Source organism: Eleutherodactylus coqui, chromosome 6 (genome assembly GCF_035609145.1).
Source record: "Eleutherodactylus coqui strain aEleCoq1 chromosome 6, aEleCoq1.hap1, whole genome shotgun sequence".
Classification (NCBI taxonomy): Eukaryota; Metazoa; Chordata; class Amphibia; order Anura; family Eleutherodactylidae; genus Eleutherodactylus; species Eleutherodactylus coqui.
The window spans coordinates 115718904-115745005 of NC_089842.1; the positions used below are offsets into that span (position 1 = coordinate 115718904).

The following is a 26102-nucleotide window of genomic DNA, read 5'->3' on the forward strand; positions in this document are numbered from 1 at the left end:
CCCCCTGATGGTTTATAAGGAAGAAATTCCACGATCTCTTCACAGGACATAAACCAGTGGCAATGTCTTACACCAGCTATAAGGATTATCACGCTGCAGAGCTGAATTTCAAAGAACTTGTGGAGAGCCACTTTTCCCATGGAGATGTCAGCATCATAGAAGAATCCATGTGTGAGCCCATGAAACAACTACATGATGTTTTTTCTTCAGGTCTGTATAACCAAAATGTGAGTGAGCACTGGGACATAGTCATAATGAGAGCAGATTATTTTTCTAGAGTCCAGTGAAATACAGTGCATATAGCAGGGGGTACCTAGAGATGGTGTAGAAGTTCTATTCTCATCTTGTGAACTCCATGATCTTATTATTAATATTAATAATAATAATTTGTTATATAGCACCAACTTTTTCCACAGTGCTTTCGAGGTTCATAGGGAACACAAACAATATGCAATTTACAGAAATTACAAGAGTTACATGTGGTGTTCAATTATTTGGAAACAGAGGGAGTGGGATGACACAGAAGGTATAGGGACAGGAGGTGGAGCAAGGGGCAACACTGTAATGTGAGCATAACATGTGATATATAGTTTTTAGGACACAAACCGGGTGGGGGTAGTACAGGAGGTGCGGGGCAGAAAGTGTACATAATAGGCAAAAGTGGAAAGCCATAGGTAGGAGCAGGGAGTATTGTAGGGGTGGAGACTAGGTTAGGAGATTGTTATGGTACTGTGAAGAGGTGCGTCTTTAAGTGAAACTTGAGGAAAAGACTGGTACTTATATTTAAAGAAAGCCTATTAGTATCTTATGGCACTTAGACTTACAAAATCTCCACAAAAACAAAAATCCCACAAGTCATCAATAAAAACACTGATACCCCATTTCCCCGAAAATAAGACAGTGGCTTATATTAATTTTTTCTCCATCAGATTTTACTTTTTTACATGTATAGCTGCTTGGACACTATTTATATTGTCTTCTTTATTAACTGTAGCTAGGGCTCAGTTTTGGAGTTGGGCTTATACGTCAAGGATCCTCAAAAATCCTGAAAAAACATTCTGCATCCTCAAAAATCCTGAAAAATCATGCTAGGTCTTATTTTTGGGGTATGTAATTATTTTCAGGGAAACAGAGTATTTAAGTGTAAAAGTATATCACCAGATTACTCATATTAACTAGAACAATATATCAGAATTTCAATATATCCATGGGTGTCAAGTCTACTTTTCGAGAGCCAAGAGGGCACTTTCAAATCCCCTGTGACTGGATGATAGAGCTTTTTGCATGGTGCAACAGTGAAGGGCTTAGTCAGTGATAAGTGGTGGGTGCCCTCGGCTAGACAGATAGTGTACAGTGTGTGACTAGGGACACACAAATTAATCCTGGCTTTCCACACGTCTTGACGGTCACATTGGTCTCTCTGTTTTAATCATTTCAGACGGATTCTTCAGATTTTTGAGTAAATGCTGGCTGCTTTTTCAATGTTGCTGGTTAGAGATGAGCGAGCATACTCAATAAGGCAAACTACTCGATAGAGTAGTGCCTTATTCGAGTACCTGCCCTCCCGTCTCTAAAGATTCGGCTGCAGGCGGGGGGCGGGGAGTGGCGGTGGAGAGCGGGGAGGAATGGAGAGGAGATCTCTCTTTCACTCTTTCCCCCCCGCTCCGCCTTGCTCACCACCACAACTCACCTCTCACCCGAGCCGGCAGCCGAATCTTTGGAGATGAGCGGGTAGGTACTCAAATAAGGCACTACTATTTATTTAAGTATATTGCGTGATGCTGCATAATTAATATTAGTATATTATTGACAATATAGGAATTTTTAGCATGATTAATTATCATATTTTAATTTAAAAAAAAATTTGTGTAGAGATGATGGATATGAAATCATAATCTTTAGGCTGCATTCACATGGGCAGTTTTCTCTCTCAAGTACTGTCTGATTCATAAATGGACAAAACTTGAACAGGATAATTACTAGAGATGAGCGAGCACCGAAATGCTCGGGTGCTCATTACTCGGGACGAAATTTTCGCAATGCTCGAGGGTTCGTTTCGAGTAACGAACCCCATTGAAGTCAATGGGCGACCCGAGCATTTTTGTATATCGCCGATGCTCGCTAAGGTTTTCGTTTGTGAAAATCTGGGCAATTCTACAAACTGATGGGAACGACACAGCAACGGATAGGGCAGGCGAGGGGCTACATGGTGGGCTGCATCTCAAGTTCCCAGGTCCCACTATTAAGCCACAATAGCGGCAAGAGTGCCCCCCGCACTGTCAGCGTAAAGATCGTTCTCCTCTGCCATAGCTGTAACAGCTGTGCAGAGAAGAACGATGTTTGCCCATTGAATTCAATGGAGCCAGCAATACAGCAGGTTTCACTGAAAGCAATGGGCTGTCGGCGATCGCAGGATGAATTGTCGGGAAGGGGTTAAATATATAACCCCTTCCCTGCAATTCATCCAGAAGTGTGTTACAATAAAAATATATACCGGCGTATAAGGTGACAGGGCATATAAGACGACCCCCCAACTGTCACCTTATACGCCGGCAATACAGTGGAGCAAATAATAAAAATCATTACTTACTTCTTCTGACGTTCTGCGGCGCTCCTGCAGGCTGTTGCTCCCTCCTGGTCCACGGCAGAGTATTGCTTTCTGGAGGCAGGGCTTGAAATCCCCGCCTCCAGAAACACAGCCAATCACAGCCATTCAATGACATCATTGTCATTGGCTGTGAATGGCTGAAGGCACGTGTGTTTCTGGAGGCGGGGATTTAAAGCCCTTCGTAGAGAAATCAATGCTCTGCCGGGAACCAGGAGGGAGCAACAGCCTGCAGGAGCGCCGCAGAACGTCAGAAGAAGTAAGTAATGATTTTTATTCTTTGCTCCACTGTATTGCCGGCGTATAAGGTGACAGTTGGGGGGTCGTCTTATACGCCCGGTCGCCTTATACGCCGGTATATATTTTTATTGTAACACATTTCTGGATGAATTGCAGGGAAGGGGTTATATATTTAACCCCTTCCCGACAATTCATCCTGCGATCGCCAGCAGCCCATTGCTTTCAGTGGAACCTGCTGTATTGAATTCAATGGGCAAACATCGTTCTTCTCTGCCACAGCTGTTACAGCTGTGGCAGAGAAGAAGGATTTGTCTTCTATATGTTCTCAATGGGGTCGGCGCTGCTGCCGCCGGCCCCATTGAGCGCATATAGAGAAGATTTATGGCCTTAAGAAGGACCGTTGGGGTTCTTGAAACCTAAAATACTCCTAACACTCTCCCTATAGCAGCTCCAACACGATACCACTTTCCCTGAACTAATCTCAGAATGCATCCATAGCGAGCCGCGGGAGGGGCAGATTTCAATACTCGGGTGACACCTAATCTCGCCAGCCACTCACTGCAGGGGGGGTGGTATAGGGCTTGAACGTTGCAGGGGGAAGTTGCAATGCCTTCCCTGTCTTTCTATTGGCCAGAAAAGCGCGCAAATTTCTCAGGGAAAAAAGTGAAAGTAACTCGAACATCACGTGGTGCTCGTTACGAGTAACGAGCATCTCGAACACCCTAATACTCGAACGAGTATCAAGCTCGGACGAGTATGCTCGCTCATCTCTAATAATTACCAATTCAATATTTCGTTTGGGCCGATAGGTCAAATTTGATAAATCATTGCAAGTCCTATTTTGTGCAATTTTTATTCTAGGGGAGTGTTTGAAAAATAGATCACATTTGCATGCCATACAAGACCAATCCATTTTTAACACATGTTACTATAGGGACCACATGAAAAAAAGAATTAAGAAGTGCATAGAAGTGAAAAACATGCATGAAAAACTGTAAAATGTATTTAAACCGCATGTGAATAATCAGGAAAACTCATAGCAAGCATATTAAAATTGCAATAATCACACAAAAATCTGTCAGTTTTCACTGTTCAAAATTGCACTTGCCCATGTGAATACAGACTTAAGATGGTTTTGTATTGATATGTTAACACCTGAATTTACAACCTTAATATGTTTATAGGTTTACAGGTCAAGATGATGACCATTGCTGAGAAGTAGGACACTGTTCAGTTTTCCGTCAGCATATTCTATCTAGGGGTCCTGTCATAGATGCTTCTGGATGGAACCAGATGAAATCCAATAAATATATTGAAAATACATGCACAATGAATATAAAGATTCATACGTTCATAGCGGATGTGACAGCAACCAACTATATTATAGATTATCAGCTTTCAAAATTGAAGTGCATTATAAGTGGCTCACATAATCCCCATACATCTAGATGTTCTCATGGCATACATCTATGTACAGATTTGTGTGCCATTTGTGTAAAATAAACTTTCCTTGCCTGCAAAACTCCTGGAGAGAGACTCATAAACTAAAATCTAGGTTTTGTGCTTCTACTCCTACATTAGCATTACATGTTAGACAATGTACACATATTTGTACATCCCTTTGCACAGGATATTTTGAGAATTAATTTCTAGTCGAAACATTGCATATTAAACCAACTACTTAAAAGAACATAAAAATAATGAGAAAGGGTATATTTTTTTCTGTTTTTGCCCATTTATCATTACATTAGACATACTAAACAAGAGATGTTCACTCAAGTCAATATGTAAGAATGGTCTATGCGCCGTCCAAAAAAAAAACTATTTGATAAACCCAGAAGTGAAAATAAAAATTCTCTTAACAATTCAACATTACAGGATATGAGTTATTGCTCTGCTCATCGAAAACCAAATCCCCCTGGTCATGAAAGGGTTGACCTGGAACTTCCTACACCACACAAGATAGTAGTATAGTAATTAAAATCTCTCTGCTCTTCTCTCCAATGTCCTTCAACCACAGATCCATTCTCTGTTGCTCAATTCTTGTTTTCTTCTCTTTTCTACAGGACTGGTGAAAGGAAACAGTATGCTTGCATTAAACATTGGGGGGATCATCTATCCACTCTTTGCAGCCAAATGCTTCAAAGAGATTCATGTTGTTGAGTTGACGGATGCCAGTGTCAAGCACTTCAATCAATGGTTGAATAATGGTGATGAAGCCACAGATTGGTCCTTTGCTGCCAAATTCCATAGTAAACTGGAGGGCAACGAGTATGTGAGCTCATGTATATAAAGTTGGAATGCAATTTATAAACAGAAAATATTCTTACTCCCATTTAAGTAGTACAATAATTATGATTATTCTGGCATTCTAATTATCCAATAGTTCCCTGTTACAGGAGATTGTTGAGTCCACTATATGGTCTTGTAGCAATGTGGGGACATGGGAAGATTACAATTCGTCATAACATACGTTGTACAGCCCAAAATTGATAACTGTAGATGTTTCAGGTAGATCTATGCATACATTAGCAGCTCAGTGCAATAGCCTTGTCACATCGTCCTTCTTATGTGAACTGCAGAACTGTAAACAGGACTCAAGTACAGACATAAAACATGACTGACAAACGTTCAAAACACGAACCAAGCATACCTGCACACATAGCTAGATGAAATAACTATAGAATGTATGAGGTATTAGTTAATGTCTTGTACAAGACAATTAAGCCTGCGAGCCCACTTCAAGGGTTCTCGTTGTCTGGCAGGTCCCTACTCTAACGAGACAGCTTCCGCAAGACACCTGCCTGCATGGAGGGTGATGGTCCCGATAAGGACTGCCCATGCTGGAAGCTTTGTCCCTAACTGCCTAGGGTGGAAAACTAACCAAAGCAGTACAGGGCGCACATCAACACACTAGGGATAGCATGCATCACAGAACAGGACTATTCATACATAATGTCTAGCGACCTGCTCAGAGCCACAGAACACATCACTGTTCACACAGATATACACTGAACATGCCTGTTCACACCTGATGTCTGGCCACCAGCACAGACACTGAACATGACAATGTTCACATCTATACACGCATACACAATGCATAACAGGCAAGGAAACCAATCCCCAGAGTGAAGGGATACTAGCTCCCTCATCCAGAGAGACTGATATATATATGTATATAATATATATATATATATATATATATATATATATATATATATATATATATATATATATGCAGCAGCGCAAGGAATATTGGCTGGCTGGAGAACACCACACCCAGCAAGTATAATTATTGCACACCTGTGAAGGTGTGCTCCTGGAAACCTGTAGAGCAACAGGTCACAGCAGCAGAACCTGACAAGCCTTTTCTTTTTTTAAACGAGCACTCCAGCATCTTTTTGCATATACAGTGCAGTATAGGCCGTTATTAGACTATAATGTAGATGCTCTTGTATATGCCTTGTATACACGGGGTTTAGTGAATATGTCATTTATTTATTTTTTATTATCTTGGTTGCTTTGTATTGTTATTCTGAAATAACTTATCTAATGCCTCCTATATTTCCTATGATGCATTTGGCTTTGCAAAGATAAAAGGGGTAGAGTCTTATTATACTGTACTTATACACTTAGGCTCTGTTGAGTTTCCATCATAAATGCCTGAAAAATTACAAGGGGTTGCTTATACTTCTTTGACTTTTCCAATTTCTTCTTTAAGGCCTTGGTCAGACAGGCGTTTTTTGCCGCGATTTGCGGATCGCATGACGGAGTCACATCCGCAAATCGCGTGACCGGGGCCGAAAAATCGCCGGAAAAATCTGCTGCTAGCCGCCTTTCCTTTGAAACGGGCTCCAGCACAGGAGCGCTGTCCAGCCCATTGAATTCAATGGAGCCGGCAATACAACTCTCAGTTATTGAATGACAGTTGAGAGCTGCCCCTGATTGGTCCCTACGCTGAGCCAATCAGAGGCAGCACTCACTCACCCATTCATGAATGGGTGAGTGAGAGCTGCCTCTGATTTGTGACGGCTGTGACCAATCAGAGGCAGCCCATTCAGCAGGCGGGGATTTTAAATCCCTGCCTGCTGAATACTACTCAGAGCAATTCAGGAGAACTGCCGGCCGGCTGCGACTGAACTCCGTCTGCAGGGACAAGGTGAGTATATATATATATATATATATATATATATATATATATTTTATTTTTACACATTTTTGGATGATTTTCAGGGAAGGGCTTATATTTTTAAGCCCTTCACGAAAATTCATCCCGCGCTCGCCGGCAGCCCATTGCTTTCAATGGAGCCGGCTGTATTGCCGGCTCCATTGAATTCAATGGGCAAGCATCATTCTTCTCTGCCACAGCTGTTACAGCTGTGGCAGAGGAGAATGATTTGTGTAGTATATGTTCTTAATGGGGTTGGCGCTGCTGCCGCCGGCCCCATTGAGCGCATATAGAGAACACAAGGAATCGCAGATCGCAGATAGGCGCGATCTGCGATTTCTTGTCCTATAATTTATCGGACAAGCGCATAAAAAGCGCCCATGTGTCCGATACCATTGCAAAGCAATGGTTCTGTGAAATCGCAGATCGCATGCGCGAATCGCGTGAAAAATCGCCCGTGTGACCGAGGCCTAACGGTGGATTCAGATGACCGTATATCGGCTCAGTTTTCACGCTGAGCCGATATACGGTGTCCTTGTCTGCAGGGGGAGGAGGATAGAAGAGCCAGGAGCAGGAATTGAAAATTAAATTTCACTGTGAAAGTACCCCAGAAATATTAGATTAGATAATCTGTTCTATTATTAAAATATAACTTTTATTATAGGACTTTATTTAAAATACACGAAATCACACCACCAAATGGCCCAGCACACATCAGAAAACTAGACGAACATAAACATACAAACACCCAAAGAACATACAGGACAGGGGATAGGTATATCACCTTATCGTGGTGATCCGCTATACCGATGTTAATTACCGTTCCCTTAATAGATTTACAGGTACGGTTATATTGCTATTTATACAGTGGTAATAACGGTATAAATTTTATTTCAGAAGGCTAAGGATGATAGACAAATAATATTTAATCGACGCGTTTCTACGGCCCTGATGTAATAAGTGAGCCGATTCATCAGGATCAAGACGAATAGCCTCTGTCTTTTGTACTCAAATGCCCCAAATGAAGAATGGTTCGTAGGGCTTATAACACTTATATGTAGTTAGTTCGTGATTATTTCTATTGTCCTTCTAGAGGTACAGGTGGTCGGCGCCTGCGACCGATAATACCACTGGTTTATACTGTATTTAACATGGTAGTATATTTGCCTGGGCACAGAATTGCCTGAAGTGTTTCTAGTACTTGTGATGGAGTAGTTCAGAGGGTTAAAGAGTGTAACTCAAGTATATGGGGATATCACTTATGGGCATAAACACTTTGGAGATGTGTGTATAAGCATCAAATACCACATCTTCCACATATTTGATGCAAGTGCCAACATCGGCTCTGATCGCAAAAAGAGGGGATATCCCCATATACAGTACTTGATCCTGATGAATCGGCTCACTTATTACATCAGGGCCGTAGAAACGTGTCAATTAAATATTATTTGTCTATCATCCTTAGCCTTCTGAAATAAAATTTATACCGTTATACCACTGTATAAATAGCAATATAACCGTACCTGTAAATCTATTAAGGGAACAGTAATTAACATCAGTATAGCGGATCAACACGATAAGGTGATATACCTATCCCCTGTCCTGTATGTTCTTTGGGTGTTTGTATGTTTATTTTCGTCTAGTTTTCTGATGTGTGCTGGGCCATTTGGTGGTGTGATTTAGTGTATTTTAAATAAAGTCCTATAATGAAAGTTATATTTTAATAATAGAACAGATTATCTAATCTAATATTTCTGGGGTACTTTCACAGTGAAATTGTATTTCATTTAAAGGACCCCACCTGTCCCAGTGACGAGGAGCAGGAATTGAAAACCGAGCCGATATACGGTCGTCTAAATAAGCCCTTAGACAAATAATACTTTTTTTTTTTCACTTCAACGTTTATTGTTTATTTGTCTGACCTAAATTTCATAGTTCTATCCTGATTATTATTTTTTTACAGATCTGAAGTATATCTGTTCTCCAAATGTCAAGACAAAGTTTAGAAAATAATTTATTTTTTTTTCAAGACAGTGCTGCTCCTTAAAAATTTGAATATTTTCACACTAAAGTTCTGAAACACCCTGCTTATTCAACTGATCTGCCAATTTTGTTTTTCCAATCAAAAGCTTGCCTTGATGTTTGGAGACCAAATTCACTTCAGATCTGCACACACAGATTGTATAGACAGTGTAAGGCCTCTCTCAGGGTGCCTACCCACTGGCGTTTGTTTTTTTTCCCTGCGAAAATCGCAGCATTTTTTTTCTGCAGGGGTCTATGGGACTTGTAATGTTAAAATCGCAATTTTGCGGGGTCGCGATTTTAATATTACAAGTCCCATAGACCCCAGGAGAAAAAAAATGCTGCGAATTTCGCAGGGAAAAAAAAAAAAAACGCCAGTGGGTAGGCACTAGAGATGAGCGAACGTACTCGTTTCGAGTACTTACGCACCCGAGTACCGCCATTTTCGAGTACTTCAGTACTCGGGTGAAAAGATTCGGGGGGCGCTGGGGGGGGGCGGTGAGAGGCGTGGCAGTGCGGGGGGTAGCAGCGGGGAACAGGGGGGAGCCCTCTCTCTCTCCCTCTCCCCCCCACTCCCCACTGCTACCCCCCGTGCCGCCACGGCGCCCCCCGAATTTTTTCGCCCGAGTACGGAAGTACTCGGAAATCGCGGTATTCAGGCGAAAAAGGGGCGTGGCCGAGCATGTTCGCTCATCTCTAGTAGGCACCCTTACACAGGCGTTTTTGTACAGTGTTTAGCGCTGCGTTTTTAGCGCTGTGCTAAACTCTGTACAAGGCTCCCATTCATTTCAATTGGGCTGCTCACACAAGGCTAAAAACGCTGCTTTGAAAAACACTGCGTTTTGAAAGCGTTGCATGTTCTATCTTTGGGCGTTTTCATCTGTGAGTCTCCCATTAAAATGAATGGACAGACTTTTCAGCGGCACTGTAAACACAGGGCGTTTGCAAAAATGCTGCATTTACACCATTTTCAGCTGCCCATTCATTTTAATGGGAGACACACAGCTGAAAACACCCAAGAGTAGAACATGCAACGCTTTCAAAATGCAGCGTTTTCAGCCCTGTGTGAGCAGCCCAATTGAAATGAATGGGAGCCTTGTCCAGTGTTTAACACAGCGCTGAAAACGCAGCGCTAAATGCTGTACAAAAACGCCTGTGTGAGGGAGGCCTTAGGGTGATTTTACACAGGATAACTATCATCCAAATAGATGCTCAAAAAACTAACTACAGAAAGTTTTTATCAAATGAACGACTATTTGTGTATAGAGATGAGCGAGCACCAAAATGCTCGGGTGCTCGTTACTCGAGACGAAATTTTCGCGATGCTCGAGGGTTCGTTTCGAGTAACGAACCCCATTGAAGTCAATGGGCGACTCGAGCATTTTTGTATATCGCCGATGCTCGCTAAGGTTTTCATTTGTGAAAATCTGCAAAACCCAAGAAAGTGATGGAAACGACACAGCAACGGATAGGGCAGGCGAGGGGCAACATGTTGGGCTGCATATGAAGTTCCCAGGTCCCACTATTAAGCCACAATAGCAGCAAGAGTGGGCCCCCCCCCAACAACTTTTACATCTGAAAAGCCCTCATTAGCAATGCATACCTTAGCTAAGCACCACACTACCTCCAACAAAGCACAATCACTGCCTGCATGACACTCCGCTGCCACTTCTCCTGGGTTACATGCTGCCAAATCCCCCCCCCCCCCACAACCCAGTGTCCACAGCGCACACCAAACTGTCCCTGCCCAGCCTTCAGCTGTCCTCATGCCACGCCACCCTCATGTCTATTTATAAGTGCGTCTGCCACAGGAAAAGCAGGCACACACTGCAGAGGGTTGGCACGGCTAGGCAGCGACCCTCTTTAAAAGGGGCTGGGCGATAGCCCACAATGCTGTACAGAAGCAATGAGAAATCCAATCCTGTGCCACCTCCATCTGGAGCTGCACACGTGGGCATAGCAATGGGGAACCTATGTGCCACACACTATTCATTCTGTCAAGGTGTCTGCATGCCCCAGTCAGACCGCGTTTTTTTATATATAGTCACAGGCAGGTACAACTCCGCAATGGGAATTCCGTGTGCACCCACAGCATGGGTGGCTCCCTGGAACCCACCAACCGTACATAAATATATCCCATTGCAGTGCCCATCACAGCTGATGTAATGTCGTGCTTAATGCAGGTGGGCTTCGGCCCACACTGCATACCCCAGTCAGACTGGGGTTCTTTAGAAGTGGAAACAGATGCATATACAACTCCCTGTGGACCCACAGCATGGGTGGCTCCCTGGAACCCACCGGCGGTACATAAATATATCCCATTGCAGTGCCCATCACAGCTGATGTAATGTCGTGCTTAATGCAGGTGGGCTTCGGCCCACACTGCATACCCCAGTCAGACTGGGGTTCTTTAGAAGTGGACACATGCAGTTACAACTCCGTGTGGACCCACAGCATGGGTGGGTGCCAGGAAGCCACCGGCGGTACATAAAAATATCCCATTGCATTGCCCATCACAGCTGATGTTACGTCAGCTGTAATGCAGGTGGGCAAAAAATTAATTGGATTACACTGTAGGCGAGGGCCCACAAAAATTGGTGTACCAACAGTACTAATGTACCTGAGAAAAATTGCCCATGCCCAACCGAGAGGGCAGGTGAAACCCATTAATCGCTTTGGTTTATGTGGCTTAATTGGTAACTAGGCCTGGAGGCAGCCCAGTTAAAATGAAAATTGGTTGAGGTGAAAGTTTCAACGCTTTAATGAGCATTGAAACGTATAAAAATTGTTTAGAAAAATTATATGACTGAGCCTTGTGGGCCTAAGAAAAATTGCACGTTCGGCATGATTACGTCAGGTTTCAGGAGGAGGAGCAGGAGGAGGAGGAGGAGGAATATTAGACACAGATTGATGAAGCAAAAAGGTCCCCGTTTTGGATGGTGATAGAGAACGATGCTTCCATCCGCGGGTGCAGCCTACGTATTGTTTAGGTATCGCTGCTGTCCGCTGGTGGAGAAGAGAAGTATGGGGAAATCCAGGCTTTGTTCATCTTGATGAATGTAAGCCTGTCGGCACTGTCGGTTGACAGGTGGGTACGCTTATCCGTGATGATTCCCCCAGCCACACTAAACACACTCTCTGACAAGACGCTAGCCGCAGGACAAGCAAGCACCTCCAGGGCATATAGCGCAAGTTCAGGCCACGTGTCCAGGTTCAAGACCCAGTAGTTGTAGGGGGCAGAGACGTCACCGAGGACGGTCGTGCAATCGGCTACGTACTCCCTCACCATCCTTTTACAGTGCTCCCGCCAACTCAGCCTTGACTGGGGACCGGTGACACAGTCTTGCTGGGGAGCCATAAAGCTGTCAAAGGCCTTAGAGAGTGTTCCCCTGCCTGCGCTGTACATGCTGCCTGATCTCTGCGCCTCCCCTGCTACCTGGGCCGCAGAAATGCGCCTTCGGCCACTAGCGCTGTTGGATGGGAAGTTTACCATCAGTTTGTGCACCACCGCCTTGTGGTATAGCATCATTCTCGAAACCCCTTTCCTCTTCGGGAATGAGAGTGGAAAGGTTCTCCTTATACCGTGGGTCGAGCAGTGTGTACACCCAGTAATCCGTAGTGGCCAGAATGCGTGTAACGCGAGGGTCACGAGAAAGGCATCCAAACATGAAGTCAGCCATGTGTGCCAGGGTGCCTGTACGCAACACATGGCTGTCCTCACTCGGAAGATCACTTTCAGGATCCTCCTCCTCCTCCTCCGGCCATACACGCTGAAAGGATGACAGGCAAGCTGCATCTGTACCCTCAGCAGTGGGCCAAGCTGTCTCTTCCCCCTCCTCCTCATGCTCCTCCCCCTCCCCCTCCTCCTCCTCCTCCTCTGGCCATATACGCTGAAAGGATGACAGACAAGCAGCATCTGTCCCCTCAGCAGTGGGCCAAGCTGTCTCTTCCCCCTCCATCTCATGCTCCTCCCCCTCCTCCTCAACACGCTGAGATATAGACATGAGGTTGCTCTGACTATCCAGCGACATACTGTCTTCCCCCGCCTCCGTTTCTGATTCCAAAGCGTCTGCCTTTATGCTTTGCAGGGAACTTCTCAAGAGGCATAGCAGAGGAATGGTGACGCTAATGATTGCAGCATCCCCGCTCACCATCTGGGTAGACTCCTCAAAGTTTCCAAGGACCTGGCAGATGGCTGCCAACCAGGCCCACTCTTCTGTAAATAATTGAGGAGGCCGACTCCCACTGTGCCGCCCATGTTGGAGTTGGTATTCCACTATAGCTTTACACTGCTCATAGAGTCTGGCCAACATGTGGAGCGTAGAGTTCCACTGTGTAGGCACGTCGCACAGCAGTCGGTGCACTGGCAGATGAAACCGATGTTGCAGGGTCCGCAGGGTGGCAGCGTCCGTCTTGGAGTTGCGGAAATGTGCGCTGACCCGGCGCACCTTTCCGAGCAGGTATGACAAGTGGGGGTAGCTTTTCAGAAACCGCTGAACCACCAAATTAAAGACATGGGCCAGGCATGGCACGTGCATGAGCCTGCCGAGCTGCAGAGCCGCTACCAGGTTACGGCCGTTGTCACACACGACCATGCCCGGTTGGAGGCTCAGCGGCGCAAGCCAGCGGTCGGTCTGCTTTGTCAGACCCTGCAGCAGTTCGTGGGCCGTGTGGCTCTTCTCTCCTAAGCTGAGTAGTTTCAGCACGGCCTGCTGACGCTTGCCCACCGCTGTGCTGCCACGCCGCGTGACACCGACTGCTGGCGACGTGCTGCTGCTGACACATCTTGATTGCGAGACAGAGGTTGCGTAGGAGGAGGAGGAGAGTGGTTTAGTGGAGGAAGCATACACCCCCGCAGATATCACCACCGAGCTGGGGCCCGCAATTCTGGGGGTGGGTAGGACGTGAGCGGTCCCAGGCTCTGACTCTGTCCCAGCCTCCACTAAATTCACCCAATGTGCCGTCAGGGAGATATAGTGGCCCTGCCCGCCTGTGCTTGTCCACGTGTCTGTTGTTAAGTGGACCTTGGCAGTAACCGCGTTGGTGAGTGCGCGTACAATGTTGCGGGAGACGTGGTCGTGCAGGCCTGGGACGGCACATCTGGAAAAGTAGTGGCGACTGGGAACCGAGCAGCGCGGGGCCGCCGCCATCATGCTTTTGAAAGCTTCCGTTTCCACAAGCCTATACAGCGGAGGTGAGGGTGTGGGTGCAGGCCAGGAGACGGTACTGCCTGTGTCCTCAGAGGGGGGTTGGATCTCAGTGGCAGGTTGGGGCACAGGGGGAGAGGCAGTGGTGCAAATCGTAGGCGGTGAACGGGCATCGTCCCACCTTGTGGGGTGCTTGGCCATCATATGCCTGCGCATGCTGGTGGTGGTGCCTCCCCAGCTGATCTTGGCGCGACAAAGGTTGCACACCACTGTTCGTCGGTCGTCAGGCGTCTCGGTGAAAAACTGCCACACCGTTGAGCACCTTGACCTCTGCAGGGTGGCATGGCGCGAGGGGGCGCTTTGGGAAACAGTTGGTGGATTATTCGGTCTGGCCCTGCCTGTACCCCTGGTCACCGCACTGGCTCGGCCTGTGCCCACACCCTGACTTGGGCCTCCGCGTCCTCGCCCACGTCCACGTCCTATAGGCCTACCACTACCCCTCAGCATAGTGTATTAGCAGTAGTGCAGAAACAGAACGCTGTAATTAAATGTGCCGCTTATTGGCCTGTGGCTGGAGGCTGACTTCGTTTACGGAACGCCATAGTCTTCTGGCCCTGGAGTGTGTGACAGAACTGCAGAGTGTCGCACTGTTATTAACTGCAACAGAGCGGTGATTTCTGAGCCAGGAAATAATTTGGCGCACGCCTGCTGTAACACTTAGCTGCCTGCGTATTTATTTGTAGAACTACTACCCCCAGCACACACGGACCCAGAACACTGAGCACAGTGACAGGCAGGCCAAATAGATTTTTTGCCCAATATTTTTTTGAAAAGGCCAACTGCGTATATTCAGTCAATATAATATATGTCTTCTGGCCCTGGAGTGTGTGACAGAACTAAAAAGTGTCGCACTGTTATTAACTGCAACAGAGCGGTGATTTCTGAGCTAGGAAATAATTTGGCGCACGCCTGCTGTAACACTTAGCTGCCTGCGTATTTATTTGTAGAACTACTACCCCCAGCACACACGGACCCAGAACACTGAGCACAGTGACAGGCAGGCCAAATAGATTTTTTGCGCAATATTTTTTGGAAAAGGCCAACTGCGTATATTCAATCAATAATATATGTCTTCTGGCCCTGGAGTGTGTGACAGAACTGCAGAGTGTCGCACTGTTATTAACTGCAACAGAGTGGTGATTTCTGAGCCAGGAAATAATTTGGCGCACGCCTGCTGTAACACTTAGCTGCCTGCGTATTTATTTGTAGAACTACTACACCCAGCACACACGGACCCAGAACACTGAGCACAGTGACAGGCAGGCCAAATAGATTTTTTGCCCAATATTTTTTTGAAAAGGACCACTGCGTATATTCTGTCAATAATATATGTCTTCTGGCCCTGCCTACACAATTCTGTCCCTGTAGTATTACTGCAGGGCGCAATGCTCTGCACGGCCGATATACCAAAAAAAAAAAAAGTGCAACACTGCAAAAAGCAGCCTCCACAGTACTGCACACGGTTAGATGTGGCCCTAAGAAGGACCGTTGGGGTTCTTGAAGCCTGCACTAACTCCTAACACTCTCCCTACAGCAGCTCCAACACGATAGCACTGTCCCTGAGCTATGTCACAACGCATCTGAGGCGAGCCGCGGGAGGGGCCGATTTTTATACTCGGGTGACACCTGATCTCGCCAGCCACTCACTGCAGGGGGGTGGTATAGGGCTTGAACGTCGCAGGGGGAAGTTGTAATGCCTTCCCTGTCTTTCAATTGGCCAGAAAAGCGCGCTAACGTCTCAGAGATGAAAGTGAAAGTAACCCGAACATCGTGTGGTGCTCGTTACGAGTAACGAGCATCTCGAACACGCTAATACTCGAACAAGTATCAAGCTCGGACGAGTACGTTCGCTCATCTCTATTTGTGTACTTTCACATGTTGTTTACTTGTTAACTAGAGATGAGCGAGCACCAAAATGCTCGGATGCTCATTACTCGGGACAAAATTATCGCGATGCTCGAGGGTTCGTTTCGAGTAACGAACCCCATTGAAGTCAATGGGCGAGCCGAGCATTTTTGTATATCGCCGATGCTCGCTAAGGTTTCCATTTGTGAAAATCGGGGCAATTCAAGAAAGTGATGGGAACGACACAGCAACAGATAGGGCAGGCAAGGGGCTACATGTTGGGCTGCATCTCAAGTTCCTAGGTCCCACTATTAAGCCACAATAGCGGCAAGAGTGGGCCCCCCCCCAACAACTTTTACTTCTGAAAAGCCCTCATTAGCAATGCATACCTTAGCTAAGCACCACACTACCTCTAACAAAGCACAATCACTGCCTGCATGACAATCCGCAGCCACTTCTCCTGGGTTACATGCTGCCCAACCCCCCCCCCCCACACACACACACACACACACACACGACGCAGTGTCCACAGCGCACACCAAACTGTCCCTGCGCAGCCTTCAGCTGCACTCATGCCACGCCACCCTCATGTCTATTTATAAGTGCGACTGCCATGAGGAGGAACCGCAGGCACACACTGCAGAGGGTTGGCACGGCTAGGCAGCGACCCTCTTTAAAAGGGGCGGGGCGATAGCCCACAATGCTGTACAGAAGCAATGAGAAATATAATCCTGTGCCACCGCCATCAGGAGCTGCACACAATGGCATAGCAATGGGGAACCTATGTGCCACACACTATTCATTCTGTTAAGGTGTCTGCACGCCCCAGTCAGACCGCGGTTTTTTATAAATAGTCACAGGCAGGTACAACTCCGCAATGGGAATTCCGTGTGCACCCACAGCATGGGTGGCTCCCTGGAACCCACCGGCTGTACATTAATGTATCCCATTGCAGTGCCCATCACAGCTGAGGTAACGTCCGATTAATTGCAGGTGGGCTTCGGCCCACGCTGCATGCCCCAACTTGACCGGGCTTTTTAATTCATAGACACAGGCAGTTACAACTCCCTATTGTGAAGTCCCTGTGGACCGACAGCATGGGTGGGTGCCAGGAAGCCACCGGCGGCACATAAATATATCCCATAGCATTGCCCATCACAGCTGAGGTAATGTCATGTTAAATGCAGGTGGGCTTCGGCCCACACTGAATGCCCCAGTCAGACTGGGGTTCTTTAGAAGCTTACACATGTAGTTACAACTCCGTGTGGACCGACAGCATGGGTGGCTCCCTGGAACTCACCGGCGGTACATAAATATATCCCATTGCAGTGCCCAGCACAGCTGATGTAATGTCAGCTGTAGTGCAGGTGGGCAAAAAATTAATTGGATTACACTGTAGACGAGGGCCCCAAAAAATTGGTGAATTGGTTAATGTGGCTTAATTGGTAACTAGGCCTGGAGGCAGCCCAGTTAAAATAAAAATTGGTTCAGGTGCAAGTTTCAACGTTTTAATGAGCATTGAAACGTATAAAAATTGTTTAGAAAAATTATATGACTAAGCCTTGTGGGCCTAAGAAAAATTGCCCGTTCGGCGTGATTATGTGAGGTTTCAGGAGGAGGAGCAGGAGGAGGAGGAGGAGGAATATTATACACAGATTGATGAAGCAAAAATGTTCCCGTTTTTGATGGTGATAGAGAACGATGCTTCCATCCGCGGGTGCAGCCTATGTATTGCTTAGGTATCGCTGCTGTCCGCTGGTGAAGAAGAGAAGTCTGGGGAAATCCAGGCTTTGTTCATCTTGATGAGTGTAAGCCTGTCGGCACTGTCGGTTGACAGGCGGGTACGCTTATCCGTGATGATTCCCCCAGCCGCACTAAACACCCTCTCGGACAAGACGCTAGCCGCAGGACAAGCAAGCAAGCACCTCCAGGGCATACAGCGTGAGTTCAGGCCACATGTCCAGGTTCGACACCCAGTAGTTGTAGGGGGCAGAGATGTCACCGAGGACGGTCGTGCGATCGGCTACGTACTCCCTCACCATCCTTTTACAGTGCTCCCGCCAACTCAGTCTTGACTGGGGAGCGGTGACACAGTCTTGCTGGGGAGCCATAAAGCTGGCAAAGGCCTTGGAGAATGTTCCCCTGCCTGCGCTGTACATGCTGCCTGATCTCTGCGCCTCCCCTGCTACCTGGCCCTCGGCACTGCGCCTTCTGCCACTAGCGCTGTCGGATGGGAAGTTTACCATCAGTTTGTCCACCAGCGCCCTGTGGTATAGCATCATTCTCGAACCCCTTTCCTCTTCGGGAATGAGAGTGGAAAGGTTCTCCTTATAGCGTGGGTCGAGCAGTGTGTACACCCAGTAATCCGTAGTGGCCAGAATGCGTGTAACGCGAGGGTCACGAGAAAGGCATCCTAACATGAAGTCAGCCATGTGTGCCAGGGTACCTGTATGCAACACATGGCTGTCCTCACTAGGAAGATCACCTTCAGGATCCTCCTCCTCCTCCTCCGGCCATACACGCTGAAAGGATGACAGGCAAGCAGCATGTGTACCCTCAGCAGTGGGCCAAGCTGTCTCTTCCCCCTCCTCCTCATGCTCCTCCCCCTCCTCCTCCTCCTCCTCAACGCGCTGAGATATAGACATGAGGGTGCTCTGACTATCCAGCGACATACTGTTTTTCCACGCCTCCGTTTCCGAGCGCAAAGCGTCTGCCTTTATGCTTTGCAGGGAACTTCTCAAGAGGCATAGCAGAGGAATGGTGACGCTAATGATTGCAGCATCCCCGCTCACCATCTGGGTAGACTCCTCAAAGTTTCCAAGGACCTGGCAGATGGCTGCCAACCAGGCCCACTCTTCTGTAAAGAATTGAGGAGGCTGATTCCCACTACGCCGCCCATGTTGGAGTTGTTATTCCACTTTAGCTCTACGCTGCTCATAGAGCCTGGCCAACATGTGGAGCGTAGAGTTCCACCGTGTGGGCACGTCGCACAGCAGTCGGTGCACTGGCAGATTAAACCGATGTTGCAGGGTCCGCAGGGTGGCAGCGTCCGTCTTGGAGTTGCGGAAATGTGCGCTGACCCGGCGCACCTTTCCGAGCAGGTATGACAAGTGTGGGTAGCTTTTCAGAAAGAACTGAACCACCAAATTAAAGACATGAGCCAGGCATGGCACGTGCGTGAGGCTGCCTAACTGCAGAGCCGCCACCAGGTTACGGCTGTTGTCACACACGACCTTGCCCGGTTGGAGGCTCAGCGGCGCAAGCCAGCGGTCGGTCTGCTCTGTCAGACCCTGCAGCAGTTCGTGGGCCATGTGCCTCTTCTCTCCTAAGCTGAGTAGTTTCAGCACGGCCTGCTGACGCTTGCCCACCGCTGTGCTGCAACGCCGTGCGACACCGACTGCTGGCGACGTGCTGCTGCTGCTGACACATCTTGATTGCGAGACAGAGGTTGTGTTGGAGGAGGAGGAGGGTGGTTTAGTGGAGGAAGCATACACCGCCGCAGATACCAGCACTGAGATGGGTCCCCCAATTCTGGGGGTGGGTAGGACATGAGCGGTCCCAGGCTCTGACTCTGTCCCAGCCTCCACTAAATTCACCCAATGTGCCATCAGGGAGATATAGTGGCCCTGCCCGCCTGTGCTTGTCCACGTGTCCGTTGTTAAGTGGACCTTGGCAGTAACCGCGTTGGTGAGGGCGCGTACAATGTTGCGGGAGACGTGGTCGCGCAGGGCTGGGACGGCACATCGGGAAAAGTAGTGGCAACTGGGAACCGAGTAGCGCGGGGCCGCCGCCGCCATCATGCTTTTGAAAGCCTCTGTTTCCACAAGCCTATACGTCAGCATCTCCAGGCTGATCAATTTGGCAATGTGCACGTTTAACGCTTGAGCGTGCGGGTGTGTGGCGGCGTACTTGCGCTTGCGCTCAAACAGTGGCGCTAGCGACGTCTGGACGCTGCGCTGAGAGTCATTGCTGAATAGGGCCGAGGACAGCGGAGGTGAGGGTGTGGGTGCAGGCCAGGAGACGGTAGTGCCTGTGTCCTCAGAGGGGGGTTGGATCTCAGTGGCAGGTTGGGGCACAGGGGGAGAGGCAGTGGTGCAAACCGGAGGCGGTGAACGGCCTTCGTCCCACCTTGTGGGGTGCTTGGCCATCATATGCCTGCGCATGCTGGTGGTGGTGGCTCCCCAGCTGATCTTGGCGTGACAAAGGTTGCACACCACTGTTCGTCGGTCGTCAGGCGTCTCAGTGAAAAACTGCCACACTGTAGAGCACCTTGACCTCTGCAGGGTGGCATGGCGCGAGGGGACGCTTTGGGAAACAGTTGGTGGATTATTCGGTCTGGCCCTGCCTCTACCCCTGGCCACCGCACTGGCTCGGCCTGTGCCCACACCCTGACTTGGGCCTCCGCGTTCTCACCCGCGTCCACGTCCTATAGGCCTACCCCTACCCCTCAGCATGGTGTATTACCAGTAGTGCAGAAACAGAACGCTGTAATTAAATGTGCCGCTTATTGGCCTGTAGTTGGAGGCTCACTTCGCTTACCGAACGCACAGCAGAGCCAGGAAATAATTTTGCGCAAGCCTGCTGTAACACTTAGCTGGCTGCGTATGAATTAGGAGTACAACTACACCCAGCACAGACCCAGTACACTGAGGACAGTCACAGGCAGCCCAAATAGATTTTTTTTCCCAAATGTTTTTGGAAAGGCCCACTGCCTATATTCAATAAATATATGTCTTCTGTCCCTGCCTCACCACCACTACTGTCCCTGGAGTATGTATAATTACTGCAGGGTGCAATGCTCTGCACGGCCGATATACAAAAAAAAAAAAAGTGCAACACTGCAAAAAGCAGCCTCCACACTACTGCACACGGTTAGATGTGGCCCTAAGAAGGACCGTTGGGGTTCTTGAAGCCTAAAATACTCCTAACACTCTCCCTATAGCAGCTCCGGCACCAACAGCACTTTCCCTCTTCTTCAGAATAAATCTGTGCCGAGCCGCGGGAGGGGCCGATTTTTATACTCGGGTGACACCTGATCTCGCCAGCCACTCACTGCAGGGGGGTGGTATAGGGCTTGAACATCGCAGGGGGAAGTTGTAATGCCTTCCCTGTCTTTCTATTGGCCAGAAAAGTGCACTAACGTCTCAGAGATGAAAGTGAAAGTAACTCGAACATCGCGTGGTACTCGTCACGAGTAACGAGCATCTCGAACACGCTAATACTCGAACGAGTATCAAGCTCGGACGAGTACGTTCGCTCAGCTCTATTGTTAACCCCTTAGTGACGGAGCATTTTTGCTTTTTTCCATTTTCGTTTTTTCCTCCTCCCTTTTTAAAAAAATCGTAGCTCCTTTATTTATCCGTCGCTGTATGAGGGCTTGTTTTTGCGGGACAAGATGTATTTTTCAATGGTGCTATTTATTGTACCATATAATGTACTGAAATTCCACCATCTTTCCGTGCGTCCTGTTTCTACAGCGCACAAACTGCAACAAAAATGACCTGATAACTTTATTCTATGGGTCAATACGATTACAACGATACCAAACTGATATAGGTTTTTTTTTTGCTGTACTACTTGTATTTTTTTTAAGATATTAAATTTTTTTAAATTATTTTCTGTGTCTATTTTCTGCGCACAATAACTTTTTTATTTTTCTGTCGACATAGTTGAGTGAGGGCTCATTTTGTGCGGTACATCCTGTTGTTTCCGTTGGTATGATAATTGTGTACATTTGACTCTTTGATCGCTTTTTATTACATTTTTTCTCAGAGATAGGGTGACCAAAAAGTGCATTTCTGGCGTTCTTTATTTTTTTTTTGGACAACGCTCACCATGCAGGGTAAATAATGCATTGCTTTGCTAGATCGGACTTTTATGGACGCAGCAATACCAAACACGTATTTTTGGTATACTGTTTAGATTTTTTTTATTCCAAATGAGGCAAAAGGTTTTGTTTTTAAATTTATTTTAGTTTTTTTTTAAATAATTAGTAAAACTTTTTTTGCTCTTATTTTTGCACTTTCTTTTAGTTCTCCTAGAGGACCACAGCCAGCGATGCTTTGATCACTCCTGCAGTATGACATAATGCTATAGTTTTACATCATACTGCTTATTGACAGGCAGTCTATCAAGTTACTCCATAGGGATGGCTTAATAGGCAGTCTGCTTCTGCGTTTCAGAAGGCCCTCGGCTGCCATGACGCCTGCACGGGTCCCTCAATTTCACCACAAATTGGCAGCAGCAATCAGAATTGACAGCGGCATTTAAAGGGTTAATAGCTGCGATCGGCCATATGGCCGATTGCGGCTATTGCCCGTGGGTGTCAGCTGTAATAAACAGCTGATACCGGAACTCTATGGAGGGAGATACACGTCCTGCAACAGCAGGACGTAAAAACACTATAGGGCCGTCACTAAGGGGTTAAATTTCTGTCAATTCAAAGTTTTTGGCTAGTTCATGAAAGAAAGACCATAGTCTATATTTTTTCACGGGCAGCACACAGCTCCATGATAGACTATGGGGCTATGCAGATTGGCTTTTTTTAAAAACAGACTGACGTTCCTCATGAAAAAAGATAATTGCATGTCGTATTCCTGTCTATATCACAGACAACAAATCGAACCTGCTAATGCATATCTATGTGCTTTGTCTGTGTAAATTGGACAGCACACAGAAAGATTTCCATATGCTGTCCGATTCGAGTTGAGCATAAGCATCTCAGGCACAACTCGCACACACGGGAAGTTTGCATCTGACCTTATGTCTACAAATAGCTCACTCTGTAGCCCTAAGGTTAAGAATACTTTTACATGGCCTAACTATCAGCTGAACAATTGCTTAAATTAGCAATTTTGACCAATCGTTGTCCCACATAAAAGCAGGACCCAACAGGGTACTAAGCGAAAAATCACACATTGCTCACTGATCACTTCATTTCAGGGTAGGTCATTAATGGTTGAATGGCCGGAATTCACTTCTTGGGATCACCAGCCCCATTGATAACATAGGGAGTACTTCATGGACTTCTGCCACAGCTGTGACAGCTGGACCACAGGGATGAAGAAATACTCTGCTACAGCTGTGGCATGAATTCAAGGAATGGCTGAACGCTGCCTGTGATTGGCTGAGCGCTGTGACCAATCACAGGCGGCGCTCAGCTGTCATTTAATGGCTGAGCGCTGCCTGTAATTGGCTGAGTGCTTAGCCAATGAGACCAGCACTTTCTGGGGCAGGGATTTTTCATTCCTCAGCCTCCAGAACAAAGAAGTAGATTGCTGTGCCAGAGGGAAGAGCCAGATGGCTCTTCTAGGTGAGTATAACTTTTTTTTTACTTTTTTTACAGCTAGGGATGATTTTTTAGGGAATGGCTTATATTTCAAGCCCTTCCCTGAAAATCATCACTTCGGGAGTTTTCTCTGCACTGCAAGGCACTCACTCTCGCATCACTAGAAAAAATATTGCTAGTGGGAAGGCACCCAATAGCTCATTTGTGTGTGCTCAAGCACTCTTTTTTAAAGGTCCAATGCACAACCTCCACTAATCCTCAATTGGCATCTGCTATATTATGTATGCTCTCCTAAGGAGGATGCCTAAGCAATTAGTCCCCTAGCCATTGTGACAAGCCCAGTTTTGTGTATGCCTGGATTTGGCCCATGCCTGTATAGAGTCTTCTGACTATAGTACTATTTGACCTATGTTTTTGGGCTCTGCTGCTCGCTCTGACAATCGGCTTGGACCCTGTTTACACACCTGTGCTGCAAGCCCTGACTTCTGCCAGTTTCCTGATCACAGCTGCAGATACCGTGCCTCAGCTCAGAGCAGTGTCAGCAGCAACACAACTTAGACTATCTGTGTGAACATGACTTTTAAGATTCCACTTCAAAACCAGTATCTTGCTTGCAGGGGTTTAGTAGGAAAACTAGGGATACCCAGGTGCTGCCACCTCAGATAGCACACAGTCTGTGGCAAGACAGATTCACAATATAATATACATAAAGTCCAGATTTCAAACTCCCATATCTTTTGGGAGATAACAGAAATTTCAATAGTGTAATTAAAATTTTATTGGATATCAATTAACTAGGATTGGTCAATGCATGAAGCTTTTGAGCCATTTTCCATAATTATTAACTTGAAATTCTTTTTAGGGATGGATGGAAGGAAAAGGAAGAAGGAGCAAGAAAAGCAGTTAAAGGAGTCTTCAAGTATGATCTACTTGACAGCAATTCTACACAATTAAAGGCCATCCCTGAAGTGGATTGTGTCCTTACAGTTTTCCTATTGAACGTCATCTGTAAAACTGAAGAGGATTTCAATAACAACGTGAAAAGCTTCACATCTCCGCTAAAAATGGGAGGACACATGGTCCTTATTATGGCACTCGATATGACCTGTTATCGAGTGGGCGACCACAAATTTTCTACCCTAACAGTAAATGAAAAGTTTGTAAAAAAGGCGCTGACTAACACTGGCTTTGTCATTGTGAAAGAGGTGATCATGCCCACATCAAAAGAAAATGATCTAGTTGATTATAAAAATATGGTCTGCATAGTAGCCCAGAAGGTGAAAAAGATTTAAAGCTGGCAAATTGGGATTTGCAATTTTCAGGGTCAAATGATTAACAACTCATTTCTACAAAATCATTAATAGCATTTATAAATGGAAAAAAATAAGATTTGCACACTGGCTCCTTAAAACTGTAAAATTGCTACCTATCAATCTTTACAATGCTAATCAAAATCAATAGACAAATAGATTTCCTAAATGTGCTTAGACTCGGGTGGTCACCACATATCTTATGCTTCAAACATAATCTGCATGAAACCCACCCCAACTAATGTTTCCCTTGTTTGTGTAATTTTAACATTAGAAAGTTCCATTGAAAAAATTGCAGCGATATTACAGTGTTAAAAAAACCAAAACGCTAGTGGATAAAGGCCCTGAGGCGGGGAGGCTGCGCGGAGCTAAGCCCTGGGAGTTGGCTCCGCCCTCGCCCCTTCCATTGCAAATAGTGCCGAGGGGCGGAGAGGAGGCGGAGAGGGGGAAGGAGCTCAGTGCACTTCTCCCAACTCTTCCAGCCTCCTCCCCCTGCAGAGAGGGACGTCGTATATCGGCCGGCGTGAATACGCAGCCAATATACGGCCGACTGATTAAGCCCTAATGCTGCAAATTTCTTCTGATGCTTGAGACTGCCAGGGAAACAGACATTAAATCCTTCACAGCCCTAGACCTATACTATTTGCCTCGATGCTATGTGGCCCTCTATATCTGGCTGCCTAATAGCTAATTAGGGCTCTGCTCATTAATATTTATTTGATGCAGCTCTGTATAATCCAATTTAGAGGGAACAGTTACCAGGTCCCTAACTGCCCTTCTTAGTTCAGAGGCTTAGAGGAAGCTTTACCTTCGATCCACCTCGCAATATCTACCTTCAATATAATACAGTCATAAAACCTGTGCTTCATAAAACGGATAAATATGTGATTTTTACAAATATATTCTAACTATAATAAATCTTACCTGGAATCAATGTTAATATGATTTTCATTGTCTTCTGTGATCTACTTTAATGTTTATGTGCAAATAATCCACTTTTCACATATGATCACATCCTTCAGTTGTGTTCAATTTACATATTACTGCAAAAATCTGCAGGATGCAAAATACAGAAAAGATGAACTTACACTTTAGACAGAACTGCATACTATTTGACAGTATACAAGCCCTGGTAAAAATAATTGAATCCGTATACTCAGGAGTTATTTAGACGACCATGTGTGTAATTGCACATGCTTCAGAGCATTGCACAGAAAGCTACAGCAGATACTATCTTTTTGCGCGTTAATGGGAGCAAAGCGATTGATATCAATGGGTTCTATCCTGTATGTATTGCACAAACATGTGCAAATATATCTTTTTGAAGAAGCCCTAAGGCCACATATGCACTTAGGGCTTATTCATATAAGCGTAGCGATTTTCAATTGGCTATGTCATGGCCACAGTGCAACCAAAA

At 46.5% G+C, this 26102-nt stretch overlaps 1 protein-coding gene across 1 annotated transcript; it reads left to right on the forward strand.

Annotated features, from left to right (window-relative positions):
- LOC136632501 (nicotinamide N-methyltransferase-like) lies at window positions 1–25625 on the forward strand. The gene is made up of 3 exons (XM_066607429.1): window positions 1–210; window positions 4912–5116; window positions 24238–25625. The coding sequence occupies exons 1-3, from the start codon at window positions 63–65 to the stop codon at window positions 24665–24667; spliced, it is 783 nt and encodes a 260-aa protein (XP_066463526.1). The 5' UTR covers window positions 1–62; the 3' UTR covers window positions 24668–25625.
- The last annotated feature ends 477 nt before the right edge of the window (window positions 25626–26102 follow it).

Coding starts and splice junctions, on each gene's coding strand:
- LOC136632501 (XM_066607429.1), top strand. CDS start 63: ATGTCTTACACCAGCTATAAGGATTATCACGCTGCAGAGCTGAATTTC. Junction 211..4,911: donor ACATGATGTTTTTTCTTCAG/GTCTGTATAACC, acceptor TCTTTTCTACAG/GACTGGTGAAAGGAAACAGT. Junction 5,117..24,237: donor AGTAAACTGGAGGGCAACGA/GTATGTGAGCTC, acceptor AATTCTTTTTAG/GGATGGATGGAAGGAAAAGG.